The sequence below is a fragment of the Oryctolagus cuniculus genome, chromosome 8, assembly GCF_051225735.1.
Source record: "Oryctolagus cuniculus isolate XC-2025 breed Fujian yellow rabbit chromosome 8, ASM5122573v1, whole genome shotgun sequence".
NCBI lineage: Eukaryota > Metazoa > Chordata > Mammalia > Lagomorpha > Leporidae > Oryctolagus > Oryctolagus cuniculus.
In genome coordinates this window covers 96532911-96557994 of record NC_142874.1, presented here as the reverse complement: position 1 = coordinate 96557994, position 25084 = coordinate 96532911, and the positions used below count along the sequence as shown (strand labels likewise).

Sequence of the window (25084 nt, the reverse complement as noted above, 5' to 3'; positions counted from 1 at the left end):
CCCACATGTGTGCAGGGGCCCAGGTGTTTGGGCCATCTTCTGCTGCCTTCGCAGGCACATCAATAGGGAGCTGGATCATAATGCTAGGAATGTTGACATCATGGGTGGTAGCTTTGCTGCATCACAACGCTGGCCCTTTGGAAAGTTCTTTATGGTGAGAAGAAGTAGATTCAGTTTCTTTGGCTCCAGAAATAAGTAGCAGATGTGGAAATGAGAGAGACACATGTCAGAGCCATTGTAATGAGGCATTTCTAACACTGCCAGGTCTCTAGCAACGGATCAGAGATGGCCGCCCTTAGAGGTATAGGCCTCCTCTCACAGATGGGCTGATGCTGTGAACCAACATAGACAGTGGTCTAGGAAGGATGGCCAAATCAGATGGCAAATTGGGACAAAATGACCTTTAGGTTCCTTCCAACTTTAAGACTTACTATGATTTCACCCATTTTTAATGATTTATGACTCATTCTCAAGTCTGAGCAAAGATCAGATTGTTCCCAAACATTCTCCATGGTCCATGGAGCTCAGTGGATTACAGGAAAAATGATCTGAGCAGCTCAGCAAAGCAAGCAAATAAGCAAGTATAGGAGAGCATGAAGCATCTAGATCCTTCCTCCCCAAAAGGCAGGACAAGTGTGACTCCTGATTGTCGGTAGATTCCTGGATCATTTGTCCTCGCTGGGTTTAATTTGGAGGATGAGCATTTGGCTCCTCCGACAAACTCATTTTAATACTTACTCTCCCTAGCCTGCAGGGACAGTTTTAATTGAGAGGCCTGCAACTGTTTCCATGGCAACAGCAATCATTTGGGGACCAAGCTGGACTGCAGATTCTCCTCATTTCATCCTAAATTCCGGCAAAGACAGGGCTGAAGACAGACACTACCAAGAGCTGAAGGAAACTAATATTCTGCAAAGCACAGGAAAGACCAGCACGGCCTTTATTTTTAATGGACTAAGAACATAGGCAGGTAGTTATCAGTGGAAAATTGCCTCGAGTCCCTCCAGGCCCCCTGGGTGCAAAGACTACATCCTTTAGCAATTTTTAAATTAAAAGTTTATTTTTTTTAAATTTACAGGTAAAATTACACACATTTGCCATGTTCAACACAATGTTTTGAAGTATATCTACATTGTGGAATGACTAAATCTACCTCATTAGCATATGCATTACCTCCCACAGTTATCATTTTTGTGTTGAGAACACTTCACATCCACTCTCAGTTTTCAAGAATATATGTTAACTTGGGTCACTAACTCAAATCCTTTTTTTTTTTTTTTTAAGATTTATTTATTTTAAAGGCAGACTTACACAGAGAGAGGGAGCGAGAGAGAGGTGTTTCATTCATTGGTTCACTCCCCAGATGGCCACAACAGCCAGGACTAGACCAGGCTGAAGCCAGGAACCAGGAGCATCATCCGGGTCTCCTACATGGGTGCAGAGGCTGAAAAACTTGGGCCATCTTTGGCTGCTTTTCCTGGGAGCATCAGCAGGGACCTGGAGCATCCAGGACATGAACCAGTGGCCATATGGGATGCTGGCTTTGCAGGTGGCGGCTTTACCCACTGCACCACAACGCCAGCCCCACTAACTCAAATCTTGAAAGACAAGGGGTGAAGGTCAATGTCTACTGGCCAGTTTCTCTTCCATGGACTCAGACTTACTTCCCTAGATGGGGAAGAAGAAAAGCCTCACTCTTCCAGCTGTGCAGAGTTCACAGCCACTCGGTGAGGGCAGCAGCTGACTGAGTGTGACTACACAAAGAATGCAGAGGAGCTGTGCGGCAGAGGACAAAAATGATGGAGCGCTGACAGTCCGGCCTCCTGTTGTCTTAAAGATAGGGTCTCTCTCTGGACTTTTAAGTCTGTTTAGTTCCACTTGACAAATGAGGTAGAAGCGTAAGTACATGCCTGCCATAGAATAATTATAATTAAAGCTTGTAGTTGACAAGCTAGAAGGAAAAAAGTCTAAAATTACAGTGCAGTCTGTCAGGTGATTTCAGACAGGCACTCAGGTTTGTGGTCAATCTTCAGGAACACGCAAGAACACCAGCAGCAGCAGACAGCTCATCTTCTGGGAACCTGCGGGCATCCCCTCTTCTGGGCCTATTTGTAATGGCTTCCTTGCCCCTCAGTTCACTTCATGGCCCCTTCAGGGCTGCCACATTCTCCCATGGGCCCTTTGCCTCATTGAAATGAGGGCTGGAGGCCCTTCCTAAAATGCCAGGATTCAGAACAGGCATCTCTGGGCCCGGTGCTGTGGCATGGCGGGTAAAGCTGCTGTCTGCAGTGCCGGCATCCCATCGAGTCCAGATCCAGGTGGCTCCACTTCCCATCCAGCTCTCTGCTATGCCCTGGGAAAGCAGTAGAAGATGGACCAAGTCTTTAGGCCGCTGCACCCACGTGGGAGACCCAGAAGAAACTCCTGACTCCTGGCTTCAGATGGGTGCAGCTCCTGCCATTGCAGCCATTTGGGTAGTGAAGCAGCAGATGGAAAGATGGAAGACCTCGCACGTGCACCCTTCTCTGCCTCTCAATTAAATCTTTAAAAAACAACAACAACAACAACAACAAAAAAAACCAGGCATCTCTAGTGGCTGACACAGCACAATACTAAACTTGGGAGCCAGGCATGGCATGTCATGTTCTTTTTACCATGTAGATAAAGTCAGTCTGCGGTGTGATACAGTGCTCAGGAAAAAACAAAGAACAAGAGTTAGGAGGCCCATTCCTGACAGCACTTTATAAATTCCTGTGCCCAGAGGTTCCCGCAGCATGTCCTAGAGTTCTGTGTGCCGCTCCTGGCTCCCTAGAAGAAACCCCACTGATTGCCTAAGCTGGGTCCACTGGATCTTCAGTAGCATCTAAGGACGCCTGCATGACACAGGAGCTTGGAGCAAACTATGCATCCACGTCCCATGCACAGGCGTGTGCACCTACACACGTGCAAATGGTCAGAACTAAAGCTCACACTTTATGCTGGGAAAAAACATGTTGTGGGCATGGGGAGCAGGCAAGGGGCAAAGGGAAGTGCTAGATTTGAAAACAGTCACTTTTCTAGTTGGAAAAGTCAACATAGCCATTACTTTCGTACGTACAGTCCTCATTTGTGTTAACTCATGATCAGTTCAGTATCAACAATGAAATTAGTACTTCTGGATGAAGTTTCAGGTGCTTTACTGACAAGTCCCAGGTAACATAGTGTTAGCCCTAATTCTCCATGTAAATTTGAATGTTCAAGTCCTTGAGTTTAAATACCAACTTTCATATTTTAAAGGCAGGGATTAAAGTCATCCACTGGTTCACTCCCCCCCAAATGTTTGCAACAGCTGGGGTTGGGCCAAGATGAATGCAAGAGCTAGGAAATTCAATCCAGGTCTCCCACGTACATGGCAGGGACCCAGGAACTTGAGGCATCACCTGCTGCTTCCTAGTGTGTGCATTATCGGGAAGCTGGAATCAGGAGCGTAGCTGGAACTTGAACCCAAGCACTCAGATATAATTCTGGGTGGCATCGTAACCTCTGTACCAAATGCTTGCTCCTAAATATGAACTTATAAAAAACTTACCAAAACTCAAGACTTACTGAAAAAAACATGAAATGTCATTTGGCTGTTCTCTTCTGTACCTAGAACCACTGCTCACACTGGAAGTGCACACACAGAGCCTGACATTTGTATCACACAGGGAGTTCTTGGCCTTCTCCTACCAGAATCCTCTGGGAGTTAAAGATGTCAATGGGACTTGAATTTGTAGATAATGTCAGAAAACACCATTTCACAAAGCTAAATCTAACCGAAGTGAGGATAAGTGAGAAGCAAAACAATAAGCAGCATGCACTTGTTTTCCTTTGTTTAAACAAAACACTTTGCTTTGGTTGACAAAAAAGTGGGATTCTGAACAGTAGCAGCAGTGACAGAAAGATCAGAGTAACAAGGGGAGTCAGAGATAAGACTGAATGTCCCCAATAAAATATATTTAGAATATAGAGGCAGAATATAAGAAGAATCTATACATGTTTTTAAAATTAATAAATTATTATGATCTTAATAAGAACTGGTATACAATGAATATATTCATAAGAATTCTTCAAAATCAAAATGTTTCTAAGTTTAAGTTTGCATTCTTCTTAGGAGCCTCCGTTTTCTCCTCCAACTTTACAGCTGTTGCTGCAGCAGGCAACAGAGGCAAAAATGAATTGGCCATGGCATAAAGTGCTGCTATAAAAACCAAACAAACTCCAATCAATTAAAAAAGTTGAAAAGAACAAATACATTCAACAAATTGGCCATTCGGCAAATTGACTTTTGGGCAACTGGCTCTTAGCATACTAATTTGGAGATTTAAAGAGATCTTCCAGTATAGACAGGAAATTTTCTATTATCCACGAAGTATTAGATAGTATCTCTCAACCTTAGCAAAGAGATCCATATGTGTCTAAGAAGAAATAAGACATGCTAATGGGCCGGCGCCGCGGCTCAGTAGGCTAATCCTCCACCTAGCGGCGCCTGCACACCGGGTTCTAGTCCCGGTCGGGGCGCCGGATTCTTTCCCGGTTGCCCCTCTTCCAGGCCAGCTCTCTGCTGTGGCCCGGGAGTGCAGTGGAGGATGGCCCAAGTGCTTGGGCCCTGCACCCCATGGGAGACCAGGAGAAGCACCTGGCTCCTGCCATCGGATCAGCGCGGTGCGCCAGCCGCAGCGCGCCGGCTGTGGCGGCCATTGGAGGGTGAACCAACAGCAAAGGAAGACCTTTCTGTCTGTCTCTCTCTCTCACTGTCCACTCTGCCTGTCAAACAAACAAACAAAAAGACATGCTAATGGACATGTCTGAGGCAGTATCTTTGTAACAGAAATTCAAAGAGAGCCAACAAACAAAAATATTTCCCTGTGTGCTTGTCCCAAACACGGGAGACTCTGATATCCCAGCCACCTATGCAAGCCTGCTGCAGGGCGGGACAGCAGGTTCCTTCTGCACAAGGTTCCAATGAAGTACTCCAGCCTATGTGGTTCACCTACAATTTCCCATGGATCTTAAACAAAATGTGGGGTAGCCTGGACAAGCGCTAGATGTATTATAGACAGGACACTATAATACAGACTACCTTGTCTTGAATTCCAACCCCACTACTTACTGCCTGTGCAATCTTGGACAAGTTACTTCAATTTCTACATCTGCGAAATAGTAGCCTACCCACTACCATAAGGTTGCTATGAAGATGATGGAAACAATCCCAGTAAATCCAAACACCAGGTTATGTGCGTAGCATACAATAAGAATTCAATACAACTTAGCACCATCATCATTCTCATCACTATTATTTTAGAACAAGAGGAAGATGTCAGATGCTACAGAAGCACTAACAGGAGTGCCTAATTCAGCTGTGTTGAGGAAGAATCCATTTTGTTCTGGGCACTTGCTCTGCCTGAATCCCTTTGAACGTAAGCCTCAGCCATATCTGATAATCATGTTTAATGGAATGACAGTCACGGGCTTGAAAGAAGACAGTCACGTCTTCTTTCTTGGGGAATTGGAAATAATTCTAAGAACATACAGAGAAAAGGCACAAAGTGGAAGCCATGAGTAGACAAAAACCGAGATTAGGCAGAAGCCATGAGAAGTGGAACAGCAGAGTGAGAGAAGCTGGTGATGGCGGTAAAGCATGCGGACCCATCACCAGCATGGTGGAGCACGGAACCAGAAGCGAAGCTGCCTTTGCTGCCGGAGGACCACACTGGGCACCCTGGTGCTCAGAGTCACTGCTCCCGAGTGATTTCCACTTGTGAGCCACATTCTAGCCCGGCAAGATCTGACAGCCCCAAGGTATGATGGACATAGTATGTCTCCTTAAGAAAGTGAAACCCCAGGCTGCCTTCCCTCCCTCCTCCATCTCCTCATTAGCACCTCATTTGTTCAGCTGTCTCTGGAATTTAAGCAACAAAGGGATATGTTCAGAGGAAGGATTTCTTCTGGAAAGCTGGTCCCATGCACAGATAGAAACAAGAAGGAAAACACAACTCCAGGAGTGTCTGTGGCTTTCTTCCCCAACAGCTCAGAGCAGCCTCTCTATGCCACCTGGCAAGCTTCAGTTTCTTCTCTCTCAACCCACGAAGAAAAGAGAGACAAAAATAGCACCAACACCCCCCCAGCCCCCACCCCGGTCTGGGACTCTTCTGCGTTTGCATATATAAGCACATTCCTTCCAACTGCAGGATGAGAAACAGACAGGCATACGTCATGCGCACGCAGAGCCAGGCCACAGGGACCCATGTGAGATTAGTGAGACTGGGTCCTGGCTCTGCTACCCTCTGGAGACCAGGCCCTACTGGGTGGACCTGATTCCGCTTCCCTAGAATCAGAGGGAGAGAAGCAGTTCTCTGTTGCGAAAGGGTAACCAGCTAGGACACCCCTGAGAAAATGCAGCTACTCAGAGAGGGGGTAGTCCAGGAGAACTGGATGTGTGGTTTTGAGCACTGTCCACAGCAAGACCAAGTAGGGACCACAGGGCCACTGAGAAACCTGCCCCTAAAAAATGCTCCTCAAAGACCACTACCTGCAGCACCAGCATCTCATATAGATACCAGTTTGAGTCCTGGCTGCTCCACTTCTGATCTGTTCCCCTACAAATGGACTGGGAACACAGTGGAGGATGGCCCAAGTGCTTGGGCCCCTGTCACCCCCATGGGAAACCCGGATGAAGCTCCTGGCTCCTGGCTTCAGGTTGGTCTAGCCCTAGCTGTTGTGGCCCTTTGGGGAGTGAATCAGTGGAGAGAAGACCTCTCTCTTCATATATAACTTTGCCCTTTAAATAAATAATTTTTTTAAAGAAAAATACCCTCAAGGAAAGTTACAGGGCAAAGCTACTCAGCAACACTCAAACACCCATCTGTGTGCGGAGGCGCTGCTGGGGCCACAGAGAGGACGAGGAACCAGAAGAGAGCTTCGAAGGAGCCGACCAGTGCAGAGAGGAGAGGGAGCAGGGGCAGCTTAGCTCACGACTGGGCAGAGATGCCGGTCCAGCAGAAGCCTGGCTGCTTCAAAGGCACACGGTTCCTGCCCATTTTTCCTTGTCACAAAGGGTCATCGGTGAGACTCGTGTAATCCTTCCTTGCAGATAAAAAATGACCATGGCCTGCTTTTGCAGTGAGGAACGGAGGGAGGGGCAGTCATGTTGTAGGCCCCCATCCAGTGGCTGTGAAGAGGCTTGCTGCACCAACTTCTGTCGGCTGGTACTGCTAACCGGCAGGAAAACCATTGCCCCCACCACCACCACATACACAGGGGTGTGACTGCCCCATAAACAGAACACAAGCACATCCAGATGCGCCACCATTCAGAAAGCCCATGTGCCTAACCATCCCCCAGATAATTTCATCTGCACATTCAAAAGATGGGAGACATACCTAAGGAAGCTTCTGCTCCAAGTATAAAGTTTACAAAGTCATGGACAGAATGTTTATGCGCCTCTCAAGCTCCTATGCTGAAGCCCTATTCCTCAGTGGGTTGACCTCTGGAGACAAGGTGCTGGGGAGACGACCACGTTTGGACATCATAAGGGTGGGGTGGAACTCTTAACCCACGAAGGGCTTCATGTCCTTGTAAGAGACCAGAGCCCGCCCACTCTCACTCTAGCATGTGGGGCTACAGTGGGAAAGCAGCTGTCTACAACCTAAGAGAGCCCTCACTGGGAACTAAATCTGCTAGCAGGTTGATGGTGGACTTCCCAGCCTCCAGAACTGTGAGAAATCAGTCTGTTGCTAAAGTCACCTAGCCTGTGGTATTCTGTCCCTGCAGCCCAGGCCGAAACAGGGCAATGTCTCGCCCAGAGGCTGGTGAGCCTTGCTTCAGGAACCTCAGAGAACAAATCCTTTCATGGGCCAGGTGTCAGGTATTGTGTCAGTTAAGAGCATGCAGAATAGAAGATAGTCACACCCACAGGAGGGGAGACGGGGAGTACAGAGCGCGCTGCGCAGAGGTACAAGCAGCAGGTGTCATTGGGACTCAGGGCAGGGGTACCTGTGAGCAATCATGGGACAAAGTGACAGGACCTGGCTCAACAAGGTATTCACCCGTGACAGTGGCAAGAAGAAATGAAAAAGAATATACTCAAAAGAATAAAGTAGTAAGCTGTTCCTCAACAGTCAGGACAAGGGCTGATCAAGTCATTGCTTCTCATAGTTTTAGTTTCACTTCTACAGGTTTCCTTTTAGGTGCTCAGTTAGTTGTCACAGATCAGGAGAACATATGGTATTTGTCCCTTTGGGACTGGCTTATTCATAAATGATCATAAAGATAAAATTAAGTGTCAAAGAGATCACATAAATAAGACCAGTGTCTGCTAATGATAATTAATAGAATTAAAAAGGAGGGAATGTGCCGTGGCTCACTTGGCTAATCCTCTGCCTGCAGCGCCAGCACCACAGGTTCTAGTCCCGGTTGGGGCGCTGGGTACTAGTCCCGGTTGCTCCTCTTCCAGTCCAGCTCTCTGCTGTGGCCCAGGAGGGCAGTGGAGGATGGCCCAAGTGCTTGGGTCCCTGCACCCGCATGGGAGACCAGGAGAAAGCACCCCGCTCCTGGCTTCAGATCGGTGCAGTGCAGGCCATAGCAGCCATTAGGGGAGTGAACCAAAGGAAGGAAGACCTTTCTCTCTGTCTCTCTCTCCTCTCTCTCTGCCTGTCAAAAAAAAAAAAAAAAAAAAAAGGAGGAAGGAATGATCCAACATGGGAAGTGAGATGCACAGCAGACTCATAGAATGACAAATGCCCTAAACAGCACTCTGGCCTCAAAATCAGCCCTTAAGGCATTCAGATCTGGCTAAAAAGCCCAGCAGAATATCAGGCATTGAAAGCCAAGACACTATGGCAAAAAATGGCCTAAATGAAAGATCTCTGTGAGTGAGATCCCAGAGGAAAGAACGGGCCATCAAAGAAGGAGGTACCTTTCTCTGAAGGGAGGAGAGAACTTCCACTTTGACTATGGCCTTGTCTAAATAAGATCAGAGTCGGCGAACTCAAAAGGCTTCCATAGCCTTGGCAACTCATGACAAGAGCCTAGGGTGATTACTGATTCCATAAACAAGAGTGTCAATTGTTAAATCAACACTAGGAGTCACTCTGCACTTGCTCTCCACGTAGGACCTCTGTCCTTAATGTGTTGTACTATGCGAATTAACAGTAAAACTAGTATTCAAACAGTACTTTATACTTTGTGTGTCTGTGTGGGTGCAGTCTGTTGAAATCTTTACTTAGTATATACCAAGTTGATCTTCTGTATATAAAAATAATTGAAAATGAATCTTGATGAAGAATGGGATGGGAGAGGGAGTGGGAGATGGGATGGTTTGTGGGTGGGAGGGTGGTTATGAGGGGAAGAACCACTATAATCCAAAAGTTGTACTTTTGAAATTTATAGTTCTTAAATAAAAGTTTTCTATTAAAAAAAAAGAAGAAGAAGAGATGGGGAGGCTGATGGTGTTTTGAGCAGAGGAAGGCCCAGCCACTTCTACTCTCAGAAATTCCACTCCGGCTGCAGGGACATGCCTTGCAGACGGCTGGCATGGCGTGGAGATACAGGCGAGAGCTGCCGAAAGTTTGACCAAGGCAATGACATAAGAGCTAAACTCCCGGCCATGCCCTGGGCTGCCTGGATTAGTTCACCCTGCAACACCCCTACCAGGGATACCCAGAACAGACGCAGAGACGGGGTGACTTGCCCATGCTGCTCATGCAGGGTAGGGAGTTCAGCCAGGCTACCTGGCCTCAGGGTGGTCTTGTAACCACTTTAAGGAATTTCTACTGCTGGCAGACAACTGGTGCAGAGTGGGGGGCACCAGGATTTTTATCTTGACCTGACATCAGGTATCTGATTCTCAATTTTTTTTTTTAAACAGAAAGACATTGTGACAGAGAGAGAAAGAGCAAGAGGAAGCTTCCATCCACTGGTTCACTCCAAAAATAGCCACATCTACCGGGGCTGGACCAGGCCAATGCCAGGAGCCTGGAACTCCATCTAGGTCTCCCACATGGTTGGCAGGGGCCCAAGGACTTGAGCCATTCTCCATGGCTCTCCCAGGTGCATTATCAGGAAGCTGGACTAGAAGTGGAGCAGCCAGAACTCAAACTGTTGCTCCTATAAGGGATGCCTGTGTCACAGGTGTCTTAACCCACTACATCAAAATGCCAGGCCCTACTTCTCAAATTTTAACCTGATGTTGGGAAATTTTTGCCTGCAATTTCACTCATCACTGTCTGAAAACCAAAGTGAGTAGGAGACGTACATCAACACTGCTGCCGACACCAGCTAAAAACCTCTTTACCCTGCACACATCAGCAAAATGGGACCACTGGCAGGTGCTTACAGGGAGGACTGGCTGGGGGTTGAGAGATCCCAGGAGACAGGGCTGCTGTGTGCTGTGTGACCCTCTGCACCAGAGGGAGGGCAGGGTGAGGACAACTCCTCTCGGACCCTAAACCCAGTGGGAAGTTTCAGGAGGTTGCCTGGGAGGTTTTTTTTTTTTTTTTTTTAAGATTTATTTATTTTACTTGACAGTCACAGTTACACAGAGAGAGGAGAGGGAGAAGGAGAGAGAGAGAGAGAGGGAGAGGGGGAGAGAGAGGTCTTCCATCCACTGGTTCACTCCCCCGATAGCCACAACAGCCAGAGCTGCGCTGATCCAAAGCCAGGAGCCAGGAGCCAGGAGCCAGGAGTTTCTTCCAGGTCTCCCACGTGGGTGCAGGAGCCCAAGGACTTGGGCCATCTTCCACTGCTTTCCCAGGCCATAGCAGAGAGCTGGATAGGAAGTGGAGCAGCCGGGTCTCAAACCGGCGCCCATATGGGATGCCGACACCACAGGCAGCAGCTTTTACCTGCTACACCACAGCACCGGCCCCGACTGGGAGTTTTAAAGGGGGACTCAGCAGTTGAGAGAACCAGCAGCCTGGCCAGACCCTGCCTGGGAAGGGACCTGTGGACTGACTTCTGCCCCAGAAATCTAGACCAACAAGGGCTAGCCAACTGCTTGGAGGTAAGTGGCAGGCGAGGGCAGGTCTAGTGGGGGCCTCCCTCCCAGATGGGCATGTCCAGGAAAAAACATAAGGGCTGCATGGGAGAGGCAGCTCAGATTATCCCTGGCCCTGTCATACCACAGGGGTGAGAAGCAGCCTCAGAGGGCAGAGCTTGGGATGCATGGGCAGAGGAAGACACCCCCCATTTGAGCAGGGTGCCAGGAGGCCTCCAGAAGTGAGCTGTCTACCCAGCTCAGGGGACTTAGCAGTGAAGCCTCAGAAAGACCCCTTTACCATCTGCCAGGCCGGGGACACGGCCCCACCCCCACTTCAGCCCTGGAAGCAAGTGGGCAGGTGCATTTGGGGAAGGGGTAGGCACTACAGGAGGAAGAGGGAGCAGAGGCCCACATCTCATCTCCTGCTCAGGGCCGCAGGCAGGCAGGCAGGGTGGGTAAGGGAGAACATTTATCATGAAGTTCGCTTTAGAGTTGTTTTTTTTGACAGGCAGAGTGGACAGAGAGGGAGACAGAGAGAAAGGTCTTCCTTTGCCGTTGGTTCACCCTCCAATGGCCGCCGCGGCAGATGCACCGCGCTGATCCGAAGGCAGGAGCCAGGTGCTTCTCCTGGTCTCCCATGGGGTGCAGGGCCCAAGCACTTGGGCCATCCTCCACTGCACTCCCTGGCCACAGCAGAGAGCTGGCCTGGAAGAGGGGCAACCAGGACAGAATCCGGCGCCCCGATCGGGACTAGAACCCGGTGTGCCAGCGCCGCAGTCGGAGGATTAGCCTATTGAGTTGCGGCGCCTGCCTTGCTTTAGAGTTCTGATTCTCACTCAGGGCAGTGTCATCACGGGGTGGAGCTGCGATCTGGCTGGACCGTGAGCCCCTAGAAACCCCTCTGAATAAAGTTGCAAAGATATGCACAGAGGGAAAAGTGAAAGCTTTTCCAGCTCACGGCGTGTTCGGTGATCAGAGCGCTTGGGAGGTCAACCGCCTGGCATTGAACGAGAGCCAAGTGTTTTCCAGCTCTGAACATGCAATGGGGAACGGTAGGGCCCAGCTGGACAACTGAGGGAGAGACATGGACAACTGCACTGCTCTGCAGATGATAAAACGCAATCTTCACAGAGGCATCATCTTCAGAACTCAGAAATGTCTCCTGAGAGTAGGTGCAGAGCCGAGGAACCCGCTTCTCGGTGCCGGTCATCTGGGTAAGGGCTCCGACCTACTGTCGCCGCCCCTGGTTGCAGAAACTCGTCCTGCAATGCTGTGTGCTGAGTCATGGACTCTCACTGTCTCTAATTTGCCTTCCTGGGAAAACAGGGACAGTTTTTCCAAGTGAGTCTATGGTAGGATTGTGACAGGAAGAAGGTGGATGGGCTGGGATGAGACTTCCAGTTACAGACAGGGCATGGGAAAGCCCCCTGGAGAATGATTCTGAATCTGGGCTGGCACTGTGACATAATGCGTAAAGCCGACACCTGTAACACCAGCATCCCATATGGGTGCCGGTTTGAGACCCAGGTGTTCCACTTCCTATCTCGCTCTCTGCTATGGCCTGGGAAAGCAGCAGAAGATGGCCCAAGTGCTTGGGCCCCTGCACCCACATGGGAGACCTGGATGTGGCTCCTGGGTCCTGGCTTTAGCCTGGCTGTTGCAGCCATTTGCGGAGTAAACTAGCAGATGGAAGATTTCTCTGTCTTTCCCTCTCTTTCTCTGTAACTCTCCCTTTCAAATAAGATAAAATATAAAATAAAATAAAATAACGACTCCATATCACATACACAAAGCCAAGGTGAAAGGCAGTGCAGGGGCGAATTCCCCAGTCTCCCTGTTTGGCTCAGCCCTGGGCTCCAGCTCTGCCCTCCAAACACCTCTGACACAACCCAACTGAGTGAGTGCATTGGAGGCAAATGGAGGATTAGAGAGAGGAGCAGAGGGAGAGGATCACACTCCTGGCTTAACGTTTCTGGGCTTCAGTTTCCCCATATCTGAAACAGAATGCCTTCTCTTAAAATCTAACCTGAGGCGATCCAGACATGATGGAAGCAAGAACAAACCACTTTATAAGGAGCAAAGTTTTCCTGTGTAGCATCTTACAACGGGCAGAGCGTGCGTCTACATACGCTCGTGCATTCAGTCTGCAAACATCTTCTGCGCATCCTATGTTGGGAACGGAGTGAGCATCAAAGGGCCACCTGCACAGCTGCTGTCAGGCCAAACGAGCGAGCCAGGGCTGGCTACCCTTCCTGCCCAGTGGGCCAGGGGCTGCGTCAGGGCTGGCCCTGGAAGCAGTGGGCACCTCAAACTCACACTAAGATCAGGAAAGAACATTTGTCCTCCTCTGAAAAGCTGAGTCCCCACCAGCCCTCGGCACCTCCCCTAGCAATCCCCTCCCTTGCCCTTGCTGGGGAGCAGTCACCCTGCCTCTACCCCCACCTCAGAACAAAGTCATGAAAAAATGGAAAAGGAAAGGCAGCCCTATTTTCCCCATGAAATGAGATAATCATATATAGAGTCCCATCTTCACGACAGAAATAAATGGTTATTTTCTTTCCTCAGACCCAGAATAAATGGACCTGCTATTTCTAACACAGTACCACCTGGTAATCAGACCTCAGAAACCACAGGTAATTCTGCCTCCTTTTATGCTGTAGGAATGGTTAATACAGTGCTCGGACGGGCTATGGTTTGGAAGTGGTTTGGGCCCTGCAGGCTCATGTGTGGGAGGCTTGGTCCTCCGAGTGTGGATGTTGGGAGGTGGTTGGACCCTGCAGAGATGGGAGGTTGCTAGGTCTTTGGGGTGCTGCCCTCAGAAGGGGTGTGGGTGCCTGGAGTAAGTTCTGGGGAGAGTGAGTTGTTAGCAAAGCCTGAGTCTGGCTCCTGAATCTCTCTGTCCCCGGCCATGACATGACACAATGCCTTCACCAGACCTGAGCTGATACTGGCACCATGCCTTGGAGCCATGCCCTAGAACTGTGAGCTAAATACACCTCTTTTCTGCATAAGCACCCTGCCTCAGAGATTTCATTATAGTCCCACAGAATGCCTACTGGGAGATCTGAGGCAACCAGTGATTTCCACAACTCAGTGATAGATGCCACAAGATAGCATGGTTCAAAAGATTGCTTTTGTCATTCATTTGCTCAATCATTTTTTCATAAACACTATTTCTTTTTTTTTTCAAATTTTATTTTTTATTTTCATTTTATTTGAAAGGCAGAGAGAGAGAAAGACAAGTCCTTCCACTGGTTCACTCCCCAATTCTCCAGAACAGCTAGGACTGGGCCAGGCCAAAAGCAGGCCCAGAACTTAATTAGGGTCTCCCACATGGGTGGCAGGGGTCTAAGTACTTGAGCCACCACCTGCTACCTCTCAGGGTGCATTTGCAGTAAGCTAGAATTGGGAGTGGGGCTGGGACTCAAACTCAGGCACTCTGATACAAGATTTGGGTGTCCCAAGTGGTATTACAGCCACTACGCCAAAGGCATGCTGTGTGTGCACTACTTTCTGAACACCACCATCTGCCATTGAACGTACTAAGAACTGAGTGCAGCAATTAGCAAAAACTCTGCTCTCACAGGGAGAGATAAGGCAAGTAAACTTCTTAGAGCATAAGTGGTAAGTCCTTAGAGGAAAAAATACAAGAAAGGCTACTCTACATAGACAGGAAGACCTAAGGACAATGGTGACGTTTGAGTTGGGACCAGAAAAGAAAGGAAACTGTCAATGTGGATCTCTGGAAGACAGCATAGCACGCAGCGGGAGAGTACATACAAAGACTCTGGGGTAGTAGCGGCATGTTTTAGATTTTGTTGTTGGTAAGAAGGACTCATACTTTTTTTTTTTTTTTTTTTCTGACAGGCAGAGTGGACAGTGAGAGAGAGAGACAGAGAGAAAGGTCTTCCTTTGCCGTTGGTTCACCCTCCAATGGCCGCTGCGGCCGGCGCACCGCACTGATCCGAAGGCAGGAGCCAGGTGCTTCTCCTGGTCTCCCATGGGGTGCAGGGCCCAAGCACTTGGGCCATCCTCCACTGCACTCCCGGGCCACAGCAGAGAGCTGGCCTGGAAGAGGGGCAACCGGGACAGAATCCGGCGCCCCGACCAGGACTAGAACCCGGTGTGCCAGCGCCGCAAGGTGGAGGATTAGCCTAGTGAGCTGCGGCGCCGGCCAGGACTCATACTCTTAAGACAGTTTCAAGGCACAGCTGATAACAGTTGCCCGTGGACTGACTGCGTGTGGGAGTATGAAAAGAAACCCAACGAAGTCAAGGGTCCCTGCGGGAGTGCACAGATGGAGTTGCCATTTACTGCAACTGGGAAAAGCAGGTCTGAGGAGGGGATCAGGAGTGTCGTCTTGGATGTGTCCAGTTTCAGAATCCAAGTGGCACCTGAGTGGAGCTGCTGGGCAGCCTCCTGGCTTTGCAAGTGTGGGATTCAGATGAGGTCAGGACCAGACAATAAATCTGGGAGTCATCAGAGATGGTGGCTTGTGGATGAGATCTCTTAGGGCAGAGTGAAAAGTAGAGAAGATGTCTCAGGACTGAGCCTGGGGCCCTCTAAAATGTAGGGGTGTGGGAGATCCTGCCTGTGGGGGGGGTATCTTGGAAGCCAGGTGAAGAAAGTGTTTCAAAAGGGCTGAAGTCCTTGCTCAACTGAGGTCAGTACGTGAGCTCCTGGATGACAGCATGATGTGCTCCATGATCCAGCATGGATTCAATAAGCAAGTACTTGGTTCAGCTAAGTCCCTAGCTGGGTAATAGAGAACAAATAAAGCATATGGTCTACTTACAAACACAGGATGCAGAAAAACAGCCTGGAGCAATGTCAAGGAGATGGATTAGAAACTGCCTGGCTGATGACACTCAAGGGCACACACAAGTGAATGACTGTCAACAACAAAGGACATTTCTAGGGACTCTTCACTGGGCTCTGTCCTCGGCCCTCAACATGTCCGTGGCTTTTATCACTCCTAAGTAACCTCGACTGTGATCTGAACAATGCAGGAGCCTTGGTGAAATGGAGCATCCCAGCATCCGTCCCAGACCTACTGAATCAGAATTTCCCAGGTGGCACAGGGGAAAGAACAGGCTGATGAAAGGCCTGATTTAGAGGGAGGAATCAAGGGAGCAGGGTGGTCTAAATGTGCAACTGGGGAATGGGCATTCAGCCTAGAGGTCCAGATGCCAGTGTCCCACACTGGGTGCCTAGGGTTGAGTCCTAGTTCCAGCTCCTGACCTCAGCTTCCACCAGTGCAGACCTTAGGAGGCAGAAGGCGAAGGGTCAAGTAATTGGGTTCCTGCTGCCCATGTGAGAGACCTGGATGGCATTCCTGGCTCAGTCTTGGCCACTGCAGGCATCTGGAGATCAAACAAGCAGATGGGCATGCTCTCTGCCTCTGTCTCTGTATGTTTTTAAATGTGCACCTGAAACCAAGCTGAGCAGAACGGACAGCATGCTTGATGACGGTTCCGCTCTCCAGTAATCTCTGCAAGTGGTGAGGTAGGCTAAGATTTCCCAGTGCAATCTTGTATGAGACTCTGAAGAACAGGCAGCCGTGGGGTGATGGGGTAAACCAGCTGGGTCTATGACCAACTCGGGACTCTGAGTGATCAATAGTGGATGTCCAGCCACACTGACCCCAGCTGAGGGCAGGAAAGACAGCACAGCTACATACCCTCTACAGCCCCCAAACACCCTTCCAGGGGTACAGAAGCAGGTCAGAGGAACACAACCAAGGCCTGTGAGGATCGCCCAGACAGGTGCATTTGTGCAGCTGCAAACTCTGAAGGAACCAGGCCTCTGCCTGGAGATGCTACAGGGGCTAACATGTGGAAGGACTCACTGTGTGGGATACAACAGTGTCGCTCCAGCAGCAGTGAGTAAACCCAGCGTGACATGCTTCCTGTGTGGCAAAAGGAAGGTCTTCCCAATAGTAAGAGCCATGCAAAGAGACAGAAATGGGGATCACCGTGCTGTGGGGACTGTTAAATGTACACACACTCCTAACCAGCGAGTAAGGCCGTCTACTATCCATGCATGTGTTTGTGTACATATGACCCATTTTTGCCTTCTCTTCCTATAACTAGGTAGTAAATTCCCTGAGGTCTGAAATGAGGCCTCTTTATCTTCATAGCCCGACAGTTCAGCACAAGTCCTGTCACATGATATGTACTCAATAAATGCTAATTGAGCAAATGAGTTGATCATGGCTGGAAGTTGCCAAGAGTACTGTCAAGGTGCCTCATGCCACATCCTCATTAACGTTCCTTCTAGAGGGCAGAGCCTCCGATCTCTGAAAACCTCCCTGGCAACCAGCTTCCCCTGGAGACATGCTCTCCCTTTGTGCCTTCACAGTTGATTTGGAACTTAGATCAAATGAATTATGTAATTATTACGTCTAATATTCAACTGCAATAACAGCCCTAGGTTTAAAACTCAGATTGGTGTTAAGTAAGTATGAGAGGTAATAAGGCTTGCCTCCAATACATCTGAACGGCACATAAACACGTTGAAGACTCCATCAATTAGGGAAATCTGATCCTTCCAGCCGTGACCCAGTTCCAGGAATTACCTTTGCAGGCCTCCCTGAGAGGAAATGTCACCACACCCTGGACTATATTGATTCACAGGCTCAGCAGGTGCACACTGCCTATTATCCTTGACCTGGCTGGGCTACACCTCAATGTCATCCTTCAGAGGCCTGGCCCAGCTGAGAGGGTAACCCAGAGGACCATGATGGAGAGACCTCTGCAATTACCAAGGCAATCGAAGCACAATACACCCTCCCGACATGGCCTCAAAACTAACCCCATTCTCTGGTCCACGGAGCAGAGCTTGAAACGCTCAAAAATCAGAGGCAGCTGTCAAGGCCACTGTCCTGCTATTGCCTCCACGTGGGAGTGGACATGCTACACCACGCGTCCAGTGGACAGAGCCAGGTCTGTGGTGAGCACGGTGCTGGCAGCCATCTCGTTGGATCCTCCCAGCAGCCCTATCGGGCGAGAGTAGCTGTCTTCACTATACACACAGGGTAAGGGCATCTCAGAGGAGAAAATGCAGTTGCCTGAAGTCCCACAGATGAGATGGGGAACGCAGGAACCCATTCCCCAGCCCTCTGTCAGTCACCTCACAAATATCACAGACCGGGTCTCCAAACACCAAGGATGCGTTTCTCCTGGTTCCAGAGGCTGGGAAGATGGAGGCACGGGCAGAGGCAGTGTTGGGGAGGCCCCCTGCCCACTTCTGCCCTCACCTGGCACAGACATCATCTCTCGCCTGTCTCTTATAGCAAAGGCACTAATGCCACTCATGAGGACCCCACCAAATTGCCTCACAAAGCCTCACTTCCAAATATCATGACACTGGGGGTTACATCCTCGACACATCATTTTGGGGAGACACAAACACTCACCCATAGAGCATCCCAAAGCTGTGCTCTTTCCCCACATAGCAGTCAGAGAGATCGAAGTCAAAAGTCAGATCAGGACACTTCTAAATCAAAATACCCCAGCGGGCACAGTGGATAATATGGCACCAGGATACCCACATCTCGTATCTGAGTGCCTGGGTTCAAGTCCCAGCTCTGCTCCTGACTCCAGCTTCCTGCCAAAGCACATGCTGGATGGAAGCATGTGATGGTTCAGGTAGTTGAGTCCTGGCCACCCACATGGGAGGCCTGGACTGAGTCCCTGGCTCCAGGGCATTTGGGGAGTGAACCAGTAGATGGGAGGTGTCTCTCTCTCTCTCTCTCCCCCTCAAATGAATAAATGCATGTATTCATTTCATTAAAAAGCAAATAAGCACTCCTCTCATACCCAGAACACATCCAAACCTGTGCCCAGGCTGGCCTCTGCCTGCCTTTCTTGCCAATCCCCTCCTGCTCCTTGTCCTTGATCTCTCCATTCCAGTCCTCCTGGCCCTGTGCGCACTCCTTAGACTCACCAAGGCCCTGCCTCGGGGCCAGCACACCTGCTGCTCCCTCGTCCCTGGATGCCCTGCCCTTAGACCGCTGTGCATCTCTTCTGCTTCATCCAGGCCTCCGCTCCAAAGCCACCTCCTCAGGGAGACTGTTCCCAACCACTCCCCCCAGACGCTCCTCCTCCTGCCACTTCCGGGCAGCCCCCCAGCCTTCATTTGATGTTTCTTGCTAGCACTCAGCAGTACTGGACACAAATCCTCAGCCAGTTAACGGCTTCTTTTCTGTGTCTCCACCACTAGAATGCCAGCTCCCTGAGGCAGGGACTCTGCACTATCATCTGCTGGACCCCCGTGCCCAGGACCCAGGAAAGTGACCAGTGCTCACCCAGCGGGGCTGCTGCATGGCCAAACACCTGTGTTCTCTGGGGTCCAACTGTGGCCAGATGACTTCCTCTCCCTGGAGAATCATCCTATTCATGGATGAAGGCCTCGGAAGAGAAGGGACTTCCCCAAGACCGAGCCACTCACTCCCTTGCTCTGATATTAGTGTCAGTTTTCGAAGTCTGTGATTCCATCAAACAAGAGACATTTGAGGCAACCGATGAAATAAAAAGATAATGCTTCACAAAAAGAATAAAAATCACTTCAAAACGACTAACTCTTTGTTTACTGGAAGAACCATTAGTCATGTAATGCCTTCCAGCATCTTCTCAAAGCAGAGAGAGATGGACTCGTAGCAAAGGACTTATAAAAAGCTGCGTTGTCTGGCATTTAGCCAACCGGACGCCTTCTAAAAAGGAGGAATTTCTGAGATTCCTCCAATATACATCTCGGAGCTGAAGTGGGATGGAGGCAGAAACTAATCAGAACCCCTGAGAAGACCTGTATTCACTGTCAAAGCTCCTGGAGATAAAATTACCTCTGTCTGGGGGACTCGACTGGGGGACACTGGCTGTTAGAAGGTGGTTCGTTTTCCAGGAAGCATCTGACATCACACAGGCGCATTCGGTACCTGAGTGAATTTTCCAAGCCCAGGCTTCACCTCGCGTGTTGCGTTTCTGCAGTCTGTCTGAGCCTGGTCTCCATGGTGGGACTTGCCACCTGCACCCGAGAGGCTCCTGCTGGTGGCCCCCCTTCCTTCCCCGCTGCTTCTCTCTTTGCTGCCAGTGGCCCTGCAGACATTTACCTCTTCAACAGAACTCAGCCCTGGCCAGGCTCAGAGGGTGGTGCACCAAAGAGAAAGCAGAATGGCCTTCTGGGAAAATTCAAGCTAATCCCTCAGTTTATACAAACTTTTAACCAATCCCAACACCAGACTCTCTGGACCAGGTAGGAGACAAAGTTTTCCTGCGCAGCCAACACCAGCAGAGATGCAATGCGGCAGGTGATGTAGCTACAACCGCCCAAACGTCACGATCTTCACTGCGCCCTTGAACAGGCTGCTCTCTATTTCCAGCTTTTCCCGTTGCCTGCTTGGTACAGGAGCACAAGCTTTGAGTATTTCTTAACACTTGCAATCCACAGCCAAGTTTTCACATTCTTTAGCATTAGTGATGAATTTATCTGACACTCCACATGGATTTATATTCCACTTACTTCATACTACATGCTAACCGTTTATCGTATAACACTAAATTTAAAAAAAAAAATAGCTTGTCTTCCAAAAGGTTTAAAAAAAAAACAAAAAACACTACAAGGTGACTTAATGATATTTATAAACATTATTGAAGTTCTTGTGCCAGGGTCAGGAAATTATCTCATAGCTAACTGCTCAGATCACAGTATCCATCGTGTATTTATAGCATTACTTTTTTGTTGTTGTTTTTTAACCTTTATTTAATAAATAGAAATTTCCAAAGCACAGCTTATGGATTACAATGGCTCTTTCCCCCCAATAACTTCCCTCCCACCCACACCCCTCCCATCTCCTGCTCCCTCTCCCACTCCATTCGCATCAAGATTCATTTTCAATTATCTTTATATATAGAAGATCAATTTAGTATATATTAAGTAAAGATTTCAACAGTTTGCACCCACACAGAAACACAAAGTATAAAGTACTGTTTGATTACTTCTTATAGCATTAATTCACATTGAACAACACATTAAGGACAGAGGTCCTACATGAGGAGTAAGTGCACAGTGACTCCTGTTGTTGACTTAACAATTGATACTCTTGTTTATGGTGTCAGTAATCTCCCTAGGCTCTTGTCATGAGTTGCCAAGGCTATGGAAGCCTTTTGAGTTCACTGACTCTGATCATATTTAGACAAGGCCATAGTCAAAATGGAAGTTCTCTCCTCCCTGCAGAAAAAGGTACCTCCTACTTTGATGGCCCGTTCTTTCCACTGGGATCTCACTCGCAGAGATCTTTCATTTAGGTTTGGTTTGGGTGTTTGTTTGTTTGTTTGTTTTTTGCCAGAATGTCTTGGCTTTCCATGCCTGAAATACTCTCATGGGCTTTTTAGCAGGATCCGAATGCCTTAAGGGCTGATTCTGAGGCCAGAGGGCTGTTTAGGACATCTGCCATTCTATGGGTCTGCTGTGTATCCCGCTTCCCATGTTGCATCGTTCTCTCCCTTTTTGATTCTATCAGTTAGTATTAGCAGACACTAGTCTTGTTTATGTGATCCCTTTGACTCTTAGACCTATCAGTATGACCAGTTGTGAACAGAAATTGATCACTTGGACTAGTGAGATGGCATTGGTACATGCCACCTTGATGGGATTGAATTGGAATCCCCTGGCACGTTTCTAACTCTACCATTTGGGGCAAGTCAGCTTGAGCATGTCCCAAATTGTACCTCTCCTCCTTTTTTTTTTTCATTTTCAATTATCTTTATATACAGAAGATCGATTTAGTATATATTAAGTAAAGATTTCATCAGTTTGCACCCACACAGTAACACAAAGTGTAAAACACTGTTTCAGTACTAATTATAACATTACTCACATTGGACAACACATTAAGGACATATCCCACATGAGAAGTAAGTACACAATGACTCCTGTTGTTGACTTAATAATTTGACACTCTTGTTTATGGTGTCAGTAATCTCCCTAGATTCTAGTCCTGAGTTGCCAAGGCTATGGAAGCCTTTTGAGTTTGCCAACTTCGATCTTATTCAGACAGGGTCATAGTCAAAGTGGAAGTTCTCTCCTCCCTTCAGAGAAAGGTACCTCCTTCTTTGATGGCCCTGTTCTTTCCACTGGGATCTCACTCTCAGAGATCTTTCATTTAGTTTTTTTTTTGTTTGTTTGTTTGTTTTGTTTTTTTTTTTTTGTTTTTTTTTTTTTGTTTTTGCCAGAGTGTCTTGGCTTTCCATGCCTAAAATATTCTCATGGGCTCTTCAGCCAGATCTGAATGCCTTAAGGGCTGATTCTGAGGCCAGAGGGCTGTTTAGGACATCTGCCATTCTATGAGTCTGCTGTGTATCCTACTTCCCATGTTGCATCGTTCTCTCCCTTTTTTATTCTATCAGTTAGTATTCGCAGACACTAGTCTTGCTTGTGTGATCCCTTTGACTCTTAGACCTATCAGTGTGATCAATTGTGAACTGAAATTGATCACTTGGACTAGTGAGATGGCATGGTACATGCCACCTTGATGGGATTGAATTGGAATCCCCTGGCACGTTTCTAACTCTACCATTTGGGGCAAGTCAGCTTGAGCATGTCCCAAATTGTACCTCTCCTCCCTCTCTTATTCCCACTCTTATATTTAACAGAGATCACTTTTCAGTTAAATTTCAACACCTAAGAATAACTGTGTGTAATTACAGAGTTCAACCAATAGTATTTAGTAGAACAAAAAAAATACTAAAAGAGATAAAGTATTAAGTTGTACATCAACAGAACAAGGGCTGATCAAGTCACTGTTTCTCATAGTGTCCATTTCACTTCAACAGGTTTCCTTTTTGGTGTTCGGTTAGTTGTCACTGATCAGGGAGAACATATGATATTTGTCCCTTTGGGACTGGCTTATTTCACTCAGCATGATATATTACTTTTTTAATTTAAAAAAAAAAATTGAGGGGCTGGCCATGTGGCATAGTAGGTTAAGCTTCTGCCTATGGTGTTGGGATCTCATATGGGTGCTGGTTCATGTTCCAGCTGCGCCCTTTCTGATCTAGCCCTCTGCTTACAGCCTGGGAAAGCAGGGGAAGATGGCTCAGGTGCTTGGGAGACTTGGAGGAAGCTCCTTGTCCTGTCTTTGGATTAGCCCAGCTCTCACCGTTGCGGCCACTTGTGGAGTGAACCAGTGGATAGAAGACCTCTTTCTAGGTCTCTGACTCTCTTTCTCTATAACTCTACCACTCAAATAAATAGATAAATAAGTGTTTAAAAAATTTGAGAGAGTGACAGAGAGACAAAGAGTATGCTTCCATTCACTGCTTACTCTCCAAATGCCTGAACTAAGAGGCCAGGAGCTGGGAACTAAGTCAAGGTCTTCTACATGGGAGACAGGAACCCACTCTGAGCCAACGCCACTGTGGAGCCTGGCTGGAGAGAATCAAACCAAGGTACTCCAATGTGAGACTCGGCATCCTAACCAGTGACAACCGCCAAGTCAAACACCATCTCCTCCTTTGGAATTATTTTGATTTAGGCTTCATTCCTAAAGTCTTTGAGAATATGACATTTGTCTTCCAAGAATGTGGCCTTGCACTAATGAGCCATGTTTCTCTATACTTTGCAGTTGTCAACAATAGAGGCATCACAGATAAAATAACGTGCATGCTCTCATGAAAATGCGTGCATTTTCATAATATCCAACTTACCTTTTCATTCCACGCCCACAGTCCAATTCCAAGAAACGTTATCCCCAAAAACTGAAAGAAAGCAAGCAAGCAGTGTAAATATAGAGGTAAAGACCACTTTTTTACTAGTACAAATAAGAAAGTGTTCAATTCTTTTGTCACGTAATCTCGTTGGGAAATACATTTCTCTAAAACCCGACTAACCATCTTTCATAGCACCAAGATGGGTCGGAAACCCATAGGCGCTCAGAAGTCATTCGGATTATGAATAACAATAATTAGATGGGATCATGAGTGAAATGAAAGTCATCAATAACGTTTAATATTGCCGTTTCAGGTAGGCGAGGAAGAAGTGAGTATCCCCACGCATCTGAGCCCGACCTTATCCAGAAAATGGATGAGCAGGGGCATGAAGAGAGAGGAGCGAGTGGCCCTCTCTTTGCCATCATACTATGGTACACGGGCTAGCCAGAGGGACACACAGAGGTCCCCAAAGTCCCTCCCCAAACCCTGTATCTCTCCTTCAAAAGGTAACTTAAATCTTGTTAAGCTGGACGTGATCCAAAGAAATCCCATGGTGCCTCTGTCTTTCAGAAACTTAAATGACTGAAGTGGCAGTTCACGGGTCTAAACTCAGCTCTGTAATTTCGTGCATAGCTGGCAGCACACAAGGGCATGTGGGATTGAGTCAGGTGTGGAGCCCAGTGGAGAGGCGCACCTCACACCCATTCTCACCACTCACAGTTCTGTCACTGAGCTGGGGTGAGGGGTGAGGTTGGGAGTGAAATGGGAGAAGTGGCTGATAACCAAGAGGATTCTGCACTTCAACTGGTTCTCATCATACCCTATCTGCTGTGAGACACTGGTTTCCCTCTACACTGTAGCATCTCTGAAACTGGGATGTGCCTTGAAATTGACAGCTTCTCCCTTGATGGTACCTAAAAGAGTAGGGCCTTGGAGTTGGGGTGCTGGAGATCTGATGATGCATTATACAAGGCTGCCTGCCCGCTCGGAACTCAGTGACTGGCTGCGATGGGCTACGAGGAAAGAGAGACCTTACTCCTCATCCGTATCATCAACAGCAACTCGGAATTTCTCTCCCAAACACTGAGGCAAAAGGGGAGTGAGCAGGCTGCCGGGCAGGTTCAGTCTAATGGCAGCAGCACACACGGCTTACTTGACTCACACCTTGATCAAGTTCAATGGCAGCAAAGCAGTCCGCGGAGAGGGAAGGTGGGTACTCTTTACGGGCTCAGGCGAATGTGAGACCTGTCCACCTGGACAGGGCTTTGCCATTCCCAGCAGGGACCTTCTGGCACTTTGCAGGCAATGGTTAATAAATCAGAAGTGGGACTGGGAAAAATAGCAGGAGCCGAGGAAACAGACAGGCTTGTAAGCTCCGACA

General features: G+C 48.3%; 1 protein-coding gene across 7 annotated transcripts in view; it reads right to left on the bottom strand.

The window, feature by feature from the left end:
- TSPAN5 (tetraspanin 5) overlaps positions 1-25084 on the bottom strand; it is a 201263-nt gene that overhangs the window by 18505 nt on the left and 157674 nt on the right. For all 7 annotated transcript variants that reach the window (XR_016212399.1, XM_051820160.3, XM_089303074.1 and 4 more), the window contains one exon: positions 23701-23751. Coding sequence is in view for 2 of the 7 variants with exons in the window: in XM_051820160.3 (XP_051676120.1) it covers positions 23701-23751 (51 nt within the window). In the remaining 5 variants the exon portion in view is untranslated. The remainder of the gene's footprint in view (positions 1-23700; positions 23752-25084) is intronic.